We start from the raw sequence: 12,049 nt of genomic DNA on the forward strand, positions 1-12,049 counted from the left end.
GTTATCATGTGTAACCGTTCTGGGCACGTTGGAGAAATGAACTTTATAAATGTTAGGCATTTCTATGTGAATATGAAACCGATCAGGGTTTTCTTCCCACCCGGGCCTCCACATGCTCTCTACGGAGGGCCTACATCCCTAAACAACATTCTGTTACTGAACTCATGGGAGATGCTAAAAGCTCGCCGAGGCCAGAGCGCAAGAATAGCGCAGAGCCACGCGTGGGCTCCAGCAGAGGGACCGAAGGGAAACCACTCTTCACTAGAAATGACACCCTGGGGGCTTTCGCTCCCCAATTGGCTTCTTCCTGTCCAAGGCTCTCCGCAAGCCTCCCGCGGACGCAGCCAGAAGCAGTGTTGCCGTGATAAAGCAAACAGCCTGCTCTTGAGGTTAATGTAATCTCTAAAGCGCCTTTAGGACAACGCGCCCAGCCTCCGCTCAGGGCTACGCGGACCCCAGGTGTGACCCTCCTTAGTCCGAGGCTGAGAGCTCTCGGGAGCCATCAGCCAGCCCCACAGCCAACCGAGATGGGCCAGGCCAGGGGGTACCTATGGCCCCGCCTGTTTGGAGAAGGGATGGTGTGCTCAAGGACGGCCACTAGCCACCGACACAAAGAGGCTCCACGGGCTTCTGGGGCTTTGGTCTCAGGTGGACAGATTTTGTAGAAAGTTGAGAGGAGACAGGGCAGGTGGGTGGGGGGAGGGGAGGAGGAGAAGAAGAAAAAGAAGAAGGAGAAGCGGCGGCGGCGGCGGCCGCCACCAGTGTTTACTGCGTCTCCTAAAAATCCCATATTCTTGGGCAGTGGTTCTCAGCCGGGGGCCATTTTGTCCTCAGGGGACACAGCTGGGGACAGTTACGGTCGTCACCACTGGGCAAGGGAGGGAACGCTCTGCGAACACCTACGGGGCCCAGGACGGCCCCCACGACATCATCTGGCCCAGAACGTCAACAGTGCCACGGCTGAGAATCCCCACGGCTCTCGGGGTGGCAACGTTTGGTACCTTCCTCACAAGACTGCCTCCCCGGCGGCCCGGAGCTCAGAAGGGCAGACAGGGGGTTAAACTCGGGCTTCTAACTCTCTACCCCTCAGCCTACACAAATTCCATTACTGCCTAATTATCTGAAATGGGGAGAGATAAAATCTCTCCCAAAGGCGACTATATGAACGAACAAGTGAATGAATAAGTGGGGTTCAGATCTTGAGCCTCATATCGCTCCTAACCTCGGGAGAAGCCCAGCCCCGCAGCTCCGGCAGCAGGAACGAGTGGGGCCCAATCCTACGCGTCTACAGTGAGGGCTGAGGCTGGGGGGGGTGGGCTTCCTTCCCCACAAGGGCTTTCCTTTTGTGCCACAAAACACCCATGAGCATGAAAACGTTTGGATGGTTCCAGAAGCCCCTTACGTTTCATCTAGAGGCGCTTCAGGAGGCGGGAACGCCCACCTAGGACGGGAGATGCGGTCCTGGCCAGCGGTCCGGACACACCCCGGGTCCTGCACGGCGCTTCCAAACGGTTCAATGCACAAGAGACCCAGATGCCCATCCGGACCCCGCGCTCCGCGTCCTCACCCGTGAAGCATGGAGGTAACCTGCCCGCAGGCTCCCATGTCTTCGCCCGTACATTGGGAATGAAATCGAAAGCCTCTCGCCTGGGTGTTCCTTACCTCCCAGGGTGAAGCCAGCCCCCTGACCCTCCCTGCCCGCCTGCCTCCCGAACCCTCCCCCCTTCTCCGGGCAGCTTCCCTGCTCCCGCCCGCTGTGCTGCGGGACAGGCCGCTCCCTTCTGCACTAAGGTGCGGGCCCTGCTGACCGCAGGCTGTTTTTACACACGTCTCTGATGCCTGTTAGGACGGGGTTCCCGGCCTCTTCCCGTTCCCCGGACTCTGCCAACACCCGCCAGGCAGCAGGCGCTCAAAACGTAGTGGATGAACCGATGAAAACAACACAGGTAAAATGCACATGATTTCCCGTCAGAAGCCCGAGGAACACCGCGCCGGCCTGTCTGCGTGCCCGTCGATGGACACGAGCGCAGAGCGCCCCGTGAGCCGCCGGAGGCCACGCGCACGTCGGAAGCCACCAGGGCCACAAGACGACAGCTGAACGTCAAGTCACCTGCTCTCCTTTCAAAGCAGGTCCCGGGTCCCGACCTCCTAAAGGAGGCGCAGCCTGACAGGCGTGCGGGGAGGCTGAAATCAGGCAGCACCAGGATCCGTAATAAAACTCTTCAAAGGAGCTGCTTCTCAGCTTAACAGAGTGTTGTGGGTTTTTTTTTTTTTTTCCTTTTTATCAATGAGCACGTTGCTAGGGCAGGAGGGGAAGTGGGAGGCAGAAGGAGGGCCGGGTGGGAAGGTGGGTAGGAGGGGTCAGGGGTGCCGAGTGCCTGTCATCTCTATGACGCGGTCGGCCGCTCGGTTGTATTTTAAATGAAATCGCGTCCCGGTGTAGACAGCACGTCTGGAGTTACCATCCACCCTGTGATCCGTCACTTTTATAGACATGCACGAGGGAGTGGAGTGGTTTCCATAGAGAGGGAAGATCACGGCCCCCTCGGGGACAGTACGAGGAAAGCAGCAGCAGTGACCCCCGCCGGGACCGAAGTTCAGGGGCACGTGTCTGGGGCAGGCCCCCGGTCGTGAGGTGGCTGCCCGCCCCACGGAGCATTTGCACTGCGGAGGGAAGGCCACTCACAGGTAAGACTGCGGCCGGGGCGAGCTCGTTGGCCCTGCGTTAGGCAGGAGCCGCTGGGGACCGGGCGGGGGCGAGCGCGCGAGGCTGCAGGCGCCCCGGGCAGCCCGGCGCCGAACACGACCGTGTGCACTTCAGGTGAGGAGACATCCGCCCCCCCTTTTTGGCACAGAGGGACCGGCTTTGCAAAGGTAACAGATTGGAGGCAGAAGGTGATCTCGCAAGTGTATTTTCCTGCACAGGGCTCAGCGGTGGACAAGAAAATCGTGCTTACAGACGGGGAGGTGGCTGGGGATGGCAGCCACCACCGAGGCTGTGAGTCCCCACGGGCTGCAGAAGCCGGGGACGCGGCCAGGCAGGCGATGCCTCCTTCTCAGGATGTGGACCCCGAGAGGCTAAGTGACTCACCCCGGGCAAGTGAGAGCGTGAGGGCGGTTTTGGACCCGGGTCCTCCGCCCCCAAAGCCTGCAGCCCCTTCTCCCTTGCCAAGCCGGGGACAGGAGGGGCAGGGGACAGACACCTGTAATGACTTGGCACCACCTGGGAGGGGGAGGGAACGTGAGGATGGAGGTTGGAGGTCCCCGTTTGATGTCCAAGTTCTCTGAGAAATTCAGTCTGTGATCTTCACACACACACACACACACACACACACACACACACACACAGTTCTGAGAACGGAGTAAACAAGATGAACGCGAATCCTGTCAGGGAGTGGTATTGCCACCGCTCTTGTCCAGGCCGCACCCCGCCCAAGCCCCCACAGCCTCACAAGCCCCTTAGGGGCGAGCGGCCTGGACGTGTGCGGGAGTCGGTGACCCGCACTTGCAGGGGTCCCGGCGGAGACGAGCCCATTGCCATAACACCGGCTGCGGTATGTCGGGTTCCCCCAGACCCCGCGGCCACGGGGTCACAAAGGGTCTCTTACAGTCCACTTCTGGTCACGGTTTGCAGCTGGACGGGGTCGCAGGGGGGGTCATTCTGCCTTCCTCAGGCCGGAGGCCGGGCCGGCTCTGGGCGAAGCTGCGCGACCGTTGTGTCTGCCTCTGGCTTCAGCTCCCGTCCTTGTTCCCCTGGGGTCTCCTCTCCCTGGGGGTGCTCTGCCCTCAGGGGTCCCTCGCTGCCCCCACGTCCCCCTGTGTGACTCTGGGACAGCTCTGAGAAGCATCTAGAAAAGTACTGCTAGACCCTGACAGAATGATCCAGAAAAATACAGAGGGAGAGCTGTGCCCCCTAGAAGCTAACTATAGGGGCAGGGGCAGTGCCGGTTTTCACAGCAGGTGGCAGGGAAATCGCGAACCTGTGTGTGTCGTCACCAGGGGTGGTGGCAAAGGAATCCAAAGAATGCAAGAGGGGACGCTTGCTCACTTGCTCGCTTGCTCGGGAATCAGACTTTACTGAGGAGAAAGGAGGGCTTTTCTCCGTGTGAGCTTCTCCCCTGCAAACCCCAGACAAAGCTCTCTCTCTACAACTTCCCCGCCAGCATTAACCCTTTCTCTGTGAGCTGGGTTTTGAGTCTTTAAATCCTCAGAAGCTGTGCAGACGCCTTAAGGTGCCTCCCAGGCGCAGGGCAGCCAAAGCCACGTTTCCGTGCGGTGTTTACACAGAGGAACTAACTGGACCCTGAGTGAATGACAAAGCCAAACATCTGGTTACTGACAGGAGGCAGTGTCCTCTATCAGGTATCCGGCTCGAGCAAGAGCTGTTCCGCCGCAGTTTAGTCTTCCACGTAAGCCCCAGGAGGTAGTCGTTGCTGTCCCGCGTGTCAGGTGAGGAAGCCGAAGCGCACAGAAGTAACACATCTGCCCCCGGCCCTCAGGCAAACCAGGACAAGGTGCAAGCGAACCCGTGTCTCTCGAGCCCGAGCCTGTGCTGATCTCCCTGCACACTGCCGCACGCCCAGACACAGCTAGGTCGTGCATTTGGATCATATAAAGCAAGCATCACATTTTTTTTTTCATAGCTGTTTCGATAAGCTCAACATTTTTATGATGTAAAAACAAATGAACAAACCAATAAAGCAACCTGGTCAGTTAAGAAAAAGAAAAAAGGACGGCGGTAGGTGCAATGTGGTGGAGTGTGTGAGAAAACAACAGGCTTCTAGAGAAAACTTGCCTGTGTGTGTGTGTGTGTGTGTGTGTGCCTGGGTGTGCGCGTGCCCAGGGTAAGTGAGAGCTTACCAGATTCTCCCTTAGAGAGAGAACGAGGCTCAGGTGTTTAAGGGTGAGTTCTAGCCTCATCCATTCACAGCATGAGGAAGCTGGGAAGTAGATGTGGGTTCGTTCCCACTCATTTTCTGGGAAACGACTTGCTCAAGGTCGTGGTGACAATGATTTGCAGGGCTGAGGCCAGAACTCAGCCCGGGACTGCCAGCCCCCCTCGCCTCTGCCTGTAACCGCAGAAAACAACAATCCCCTGCTAGCCTAGCACTTCTCAAGGCCCAGAAGGACCCCTGTGTTGATTTACTTTTCCAACTTTTCTTCCTTACTAAAAAGCTACCTTAATAACAGCAGTCCCCCTCAAGTTCCATAGCCAGCCACATCCTTCTAGCTTCCTTTTGTGGGAGCCAAGGGTGTCTTAGACAGAAGATAAACTCCAGGGGCACCTGGGTGGCTCAGTCGGTAGAGCCTCTGACTCTGGATTTCAGCTCAGGTCATGATCTCACGGTTCATGAGTTCGAGCCCGGCATGGGGCTCTGCACTGAGGGTGCGGAGACTGCTGGAATTCTCTGTCTTCCTCTCTCTCTGCCTGCCCCCCCCATGCCTGCTCCTGATCTCTCTCTCTCTCTCTCTCTCTCAACAATAAATAAATAAACATTTAACAAAAAAGAAAGAAAAGGAACTCCAAGTTCAGGTAAAGCAACCAAAGTGAAGAGGGTGGCCTTTTGCTCTTCGCACCTCCTGGGATGGTCCAGTGGTCCGGTCCGCAGCGCACCCAGGAGTGCCCGGGGGTGTCGTGACGTCGGTGTGCAGGGCGCCCAGCAGTCCTTCCTCTGGGAGGAGCACATGAAACCCCACCCCTCGACCTCATGTTTCTGTCTCGTGCACGAAGGTGACGGTACTGTACAGGATCACATGTCCTTATTTCTGAGCTGGAGAGAGCGTGGCCAGGCGGGGTGCGGGCTGGGCTCGGTCCTGGGACACAGGAGCTAAATTCTGCCCAGGTCACCATGCTCCTAAGGCACGGTGACCACACACAGCCCAAACCCCGATCGCCTTCTGACACACTGTGAGCTGCTGCCGCACCGAGGCTGGGCAGAGGGTGGGGAGGGCATTTAAATTTTTAAAATTAATTTTTAAATGTTTATTTATTTTTGAGAGGGCAGGGGCAGAGAGAGAGAGAGAGAGGGAGAGAATCCTGAGCAGGGTCTGCATTGTCAGCACAAAGCCCGATGCGGGGCTTGAACTCCTGAATCGTGAGATCGTGACCTGAGCCATCAGAAATCACCTGAATGAAGGGTTTATTACAGCCCAGATGGCTGGCCCCTGGCTTTTTGATCAAGTAGTTCTGGGGCAAGACCTGAGAATTCTTTGCATTTCTAACAAATACCCGATGCTCCTGCTGGCTGGACACCCGGCTTTGGGACCCGCTGTTGAACAGGAGCAAAGCCCTAGTGAAATTCAGCCCTGCCCTTGGGAGCTCAAGCCCTCCTCACACCCCGGCCCGGCCTGTGTTCTACTCCAGGGGGACATGCCGACGCCCGCACACTTCCTGCTGCTGCTGCTGCTGCTGCTGCGCCCCGGAGCCGCCAGGCCAGGCCTGACCCACAAGTTCTACAAAGCCAAGTCCTTCCTCGGCGGCCTCAACACAGCCCTGTCGGAGGCCAAGCCGGGCCCGCCGGACGCCGCGCCGCTGCCGAGCAAGAGGAGCTTCCCGTCCCCGCCCGGCCAGGGCCCGGCCTCGGGGGGGGACGCGGCGCAGGTGTGGGGGGAAGACAGGAAGAAGGGGCCCTTCCCCAGCTCGGGGGGCGGCCGCTACAAATACCTGTCCCAAGCGCAGCTCAGGGCAAGGCCGGCCCAGGACAAGGCCAGGAGCGACCGGCGCACCAAGTTCACTCTGTCCCTCGACGTCCCCACTAACATCATGAACATCCTCTTCAACATCGCCAAGGCCAAGACCCTGCAGGCCAAGGCGGCCGCCAACGCGCACCTGATGGCTCAGGTCGGCCGCAAGTAGAGGCGGGCGCGGCCAAGGGCGGGCGAGGTCCGGCCGCTGCTCTGTACCTTGAGGGACCTTGTGCGGGCTGCTTCACTGCCCCACCCTCCCTCCGCCTCCGCACACAGGCACAGGGGAGCCGCACCGCCCCCTGCACAGACGCGGGCCTAACCCCCTCCCCACATTTTGCTCTCCCTCCTCCTTCCCCGGGACCGCTCCCCACGCCCCTCCTCCCCGCCCCGCACCCCAGCGCACCCAGCAGAGGGGGCGCGCGCTCACCATCCTGCCTTTGGACCCCTTCCCTGCCCTCTCACCTCCATTAAAACCACTGGCTTCTGCAACCCTGGGCTGACTCGCGTTCCTCTTCCTCAGCCAGGGGCCTTCACGCCTCTGGGCGTGCAAAGGGGGAGGGGAATGAGGGAGGCAGCTGATGGTCCACTCCCCGTCTCTCCCGGGCCGGAGCCGTTCTGCAAGTCCCAGGAGTGGGTAAAGAAGGGCTTGGAAAGGCCAAGCCAGCAGGGCCCTGGCAGCCGTCGCTCAGGCTCGAGCCCCCGGGCTGGCCCCACCTGGGTCTGTTCTAGAAAGGGCACGGGGCTGTGGGGAGAGAGCTCTCGGGACACCCCAAGCCCCTCCACGGCTGGGCAAGGGGTCGCTGGGCCGTTAGCAGGCGTTCATCGGACCTACAGCAAGTGTCTGGCTGACGCCGGCCTGTGGGAGAAGCCGGTGTGTGAGGCCAGGCCTCTGCTCTGCCGGAGTCAGCAGCTCAGTGACAGTCAAGTCTCAGGCTTGAAAGAGAGCCAATACCCCCCGGGGCTGTGTGAGTGGTGAACTGCAAAGTGATAGCGACGGGTACAAAAAAATATGTGAGGAATTCGGAGATGAGAGGGTGTAATGGAGTAAAAGTGCACTGTGAAGAGACCTCAGCAAGAACTGACGGCCAGATTCCCATCTGGTTCTCCCTTCTGCGCGGTGATGTCATAAATACATGATAGGAACTGATGCGCGTTGCCATGACTTCACAGTAAACAACACACACGCACACCTGCAACGAGCACTACCACCAGCCCCAGAAGCAAACAAACACAGATAAATGGCAGATTACACAAACGGTTGCCAGTCAGATGAACACAAGGTGCTTACTGACGAAATGCACGGGGCTGCTCAAACTTGAGAAGAAAAGAACAACCCCCCACACCCAATAGCCAGGATGTGAATACATCTCTCTCTCCCTCTCTCCTTCCCTCTACCTACACACACACACACACACACACACACGATCCTTGTACGTACAAGAAGCTGCTGAATGTCATCCCTATGAGAACTGCACTCATATACCACGTCTCACCTTTCAGGTTGTCTGTAAATGTCCATCTAAAGTTGGGAAGTGTGACGACTAACCTAGACTCCACGGGTGAGGTGACTAGCCACCCTCCTCTACGGCTGGCTGGCAGGGATATAAATGCCAGAAAGGCACTTTGAAAACACCCAAGTTACAAATTCATTATTTTAAGATTTTATTTTTAAGTAATCTCTATATCCGACATGGGTCTCGAACTCACAACCCTGAGCTCAAGAGTTGCATGTTCCAGCCAGGTGCCCCTACATATTCATTTTACCTTTTTTTTTTTTTTAAGTTTATTCATTTTGAGAGAGAGAGAGAGCGAGCGAGCAGGGAAGGGCCAGAAAGAGAGGAAGAGAGAGAATCCCAAGCAAGCTCTGTACTGTCAGTGTGGAGCCGGGAGTGGGGCTCCGTGTCACACACCGTGAGATCATGACCTGAGTCAAAATCAAGAGTCGGACGCCTAACTGACTGAGCCCCCCAGGTGCCCCCATTTTACTTTTAACTTAGCAACCCTGCTTCTGGCAGAAATTACTGGAAGAAGTCAAGCTGGACATGCTAAGTTAAACTTGAGATGAAAACTACCTAATCTCTTAACAGGACCAATGATCAAAAACCCCAAACTGTGTGTAACCTGTTCCCATCCTGGAGAAGCCCCACGGCAGAGCAGAAAGAACCCTGGCCCGAGACCCAGAACACCCTTCTGTCAGTCTAGGGTCTCCAAGCAACCCTTCCTTCCCCCCCCCCCCCCCCCCCCCCCCCCCGCTGATGCCCCAGGAACCCTGCTTCATGCACGTGATCTCACTGATTTCTCACAAGTATAGTTTAAGGCACTTATTATTTTTTCCATTTTGAGCATTTTTACATTTGTACTTTATCTCTGTTGATTTTTGCTCTGATAATGCATATTCTGTTCACACAAAAGGACAGGAAACGGGATGAACCTGGCTGATGAAAAAAATTAAGCAGGGGGCGGGGGTCACATTTTTAGTTTCACGAACAACCGAAAACTAGAACATAAAAGTTGGAGCTGGTGGGGCGCCTGGGTGGCTCAGTGGGTTGGGCGTCTGACTTCAGCTCAGGTCAGGATCGCACGGCTTGTGAGTTTCGAGTCAGGAGCCGGATTGGGCTCTGTGCTGACAGCTTAGAGCCCGGAACCTGCTTTGGGTTCCGTGTCTCCCTCTCTCTCTGCCCCTCCCCGCTGGCTCTCTCAAAAATAAACAAACATTTTTTTAAAAAATGTTTTTTTAGGGGCGCCTGGGTGGCTTAGTCGGTTAGGCGTCCGACTTTCGCTTAGGTCATGATCTCGCGGTTCGTGGGTTCGAGCCCCGCGTCGGGCACTGTGCTGACTGCCAGCTCAGAGCCTGGAGCCTGTTTCAGTCTGTGGCTCCCTCTCTCTCTGACCCTCCCCTGCTCACGCTGTCTCTCTCTCTCTCCTAGAAATAAATAAAACATTAAAAAAATAAATAAATAAATAAATAAATAAATAATGTTTTTTTAAGTTGGAGCTGGTATCGCAAAGCAGGCTCAGTGTCACTGCCGGCTCCTGTCCAGATAATGGCTGGATGGGAGAAGCTTTAAAGACAGTGGCTTCTGGTGGACTTTGGTAAGTGGTTAAAAAAAAAATACTGTGGGTTTTCTTTGGCTTTTCCTTTATGTTTTGTGTGTGTGTGTGTGTGTGTTTGTTGTTGTTGTTTTTGTTTTTAAACCATGGTAGCTGCATTACAAAATCCCCAATCAAGAGGGTAGTAAAAAGAAGACACAGGGGGCATCTGGGTGGCTCAGTTGGTTAAGCGTCCGACTTCGGCTCATGATCTTGTAGTTCGTGGGTTCGAGCCCCACATCGGGCTCTGTGCTGACAGCTCAGAGCCTGGAGCCTGTTTCAGATTCTGTGTCTCCCTCTTTCTCTGACCCTCCCCTGCTCACACTGTCTCTCTCTCTCTCTCAGCAATAAATAAAACATTAAGAAAGAAGAAGAAGATACAGATCTCTGCAAATACCAGAGTGCTCTTTCTCTTTGTGTAAATATACCACCACCTCCTAAAGCTAAAATTTATCTTCAGGTGGTGGGGTTTGCTGGTGGGGGAAGGGTGGGTTGGACCTAAAGTTGCTTGTGTCAGAAAATCCTAGGAGAGACTCAAAGACAAGAAGACACAGAGGCTCAGGGAAGCGAGGGAGCCGGGCCTAGGTTCCCCGGCTGGGAAGTGGCCACAATGCCACCACTGGTCCTGCACGCAGAGCTGACCCTTCCCACGCACGAAGGGCAGACAGACGACAGCCGTGCCCCTGCCTCACAGGGCTGCCATGAACCCCGGTGACCCACGGGCGTGCGAGCCGCTGGAGGAGCAGCACAGGCATCCGTGCAGGCTTGGGATTATCACGTCCCCGGCAGGTGAGTTCGGAGCCTTGCCTGTGAGTTAAAGGTGAGCATAAGCACACGGCCGACCAACTAGGGATTTGCCAAAACTGGCCCAGCAACAGCGGGAAATGCGGGTTTGTGTAGAACGCCGGCATTCGCAGTCTCCGCTCCCGAGGCGGCCCTGACCTGCGAGCCGGCCGCGGCCAGAGGGGGTTCACAGTCACATCCACGACACGCGCTAAGGACCACAGCCACACCCCCAGGTGGCCACGGCTCCCCCTGCCACCCTCGACAGCACTCTGTGGAATCGTGGCGGGGAGAGAACTGGGGTCAATCCTAATTGTTTTAGAAACAGGGAAGCCCCCTGCCCCCTGCCTTCTCCTCAGTCGGGAAGTACACAGAGGAGCAGCCCGGCTCCCGGAGAATCTCATGCTCCAACCTAGTGGCAAGGAGCCGAGTTGAAGAGTACTGTGGGAGACTATGGCAAGTCCAAGTCCATGGTGATCTCGTCCTGGTACCAAGGGTTTAACACTGGGACTGACGCTTTGGCGAGTCCTCGATGTACAGTAATCTGTCACCTTCCCGAGACACAACCGTGTGTGCGCACAGGCTGCTTACCTGGCCGTGGGCCCCGTCAGTGACCAGGTGATGTGTCTCAGGACAGACGGCAATGCCTGCCTCTCATTATCGAGGATGCCCCGTATCACTCAAGGCTGGAAGGGGCCTGCGTAGGGTTCGCAGGTCTGTGTTAGTGACTTTGGCAGAAGAGATTACTGGTGAATATGGCAATCCTCAGAGGTCTTCGGCAAAGGCTCTCTGCGTAGACTCTATCTGATTCTGTTTTAGGAACAGTCAGGGGGCCCCACCTGATCCTGTGCCCTACAACGGAGTGCGCCACACGTTAGAAGGCTGGGAGGAAACACCCAAAGGTGAGAACTGATATCTCAAAACCATACTGAGATACCACCTCATGCAGGTCAGAGTGGCTAAAATGAGCAAATCAGAGGACTCTAGATGCTGGCGAGGATGTGGAGAAATGGGCACCTTCCTACACTGTTGGTGGGAATGTAAACTGGTGCAGCCCCTCTGGAAAGCAGTGTGGAGGTTCCTCAAAAAATTAACACTAGAACTCCCCTATGACCCAGCAATAGCACTGCTAGGAATTTACCCAAGGGATACAGAAATGCTGATGCATAGGAGCACGTGTACCCCAATGTTCATAGCAGCACTCTCCACAATAGCTAAAACATGGAAAGAGCCTAAGTGTCCATCCACGGATGAATGGATCAAGAAGATGTGGTTTATCTATACGATGGAATACTCCATGGCAATGAGAAACAATGAAATCTGGCCATGTGTAGCAACATGGATGGACCTCGAGGGTGTTATGCTGAGCGAAATAAGTCAGGCAGAGAAGGACAGATACCATACGTTTGCACGTATAGGAGGATTAGGAGGAACTTAATGGAGGACCATGGGGGAGAAGAAGGGAAAAAATAGTGGGGGAGAGGGAGAG

The 12,049-nt window shown here is 56.1% G+C and overlaps 1 protein-coding gene across 1 annotated transcript; it reads left to right on the top strand.

Moving 5' to 3' along the window:
• Positions 1–5,867: 5,867 nt before the first annotated feature.
• UCN3 (urocortin 3) lies at positions 5,868–6,856 on the top strand. Its single transcript, XM_039240382.1, has 2 exons — positions 5,868–5,908; positions 6,365–6,856. The coding sequence occupies exon 2, from the start codon at positions 6,371–6,373 to the stop codon at positions 6,854–6,856; it is 486 nt and encodes a 161-aa protein (XP_039096313.1). The 5' UTR covers positions 5,868–5,908; positions 6,365–6,370.
• The last annotated feature ends 5,193 nt before the right edge of the window (positions 6,857–12,049 follow it).

The sequence above is a fragment of the Hyaena hyaena genome, unplaced genomic scaffold, assembly GCF_003009895.1.
Source record: "Hyaena hyaena isolate Hyena2069 unplaced genomic scaffold, ASM300989v1 scaffold_174, whole genome shotgun sequence".
NCBI classification, from domain to species: domain Eukaryota; kingdom Metazoa; phylum Chordata; class Mammalia; order Carnivora; family Hyaenidae; genus Hyaena; species Hyaena hyaena.

What these genes read in the sequence shown, in the direction of transcription:
- UCN3 (XM_039240382.1), top strand. Translation starts at nt 6,371, where the DNA reads ATGCCGACGCCCGCACACTTCCTGCTGCTGCTGCTGCTGCTGCTGCGC.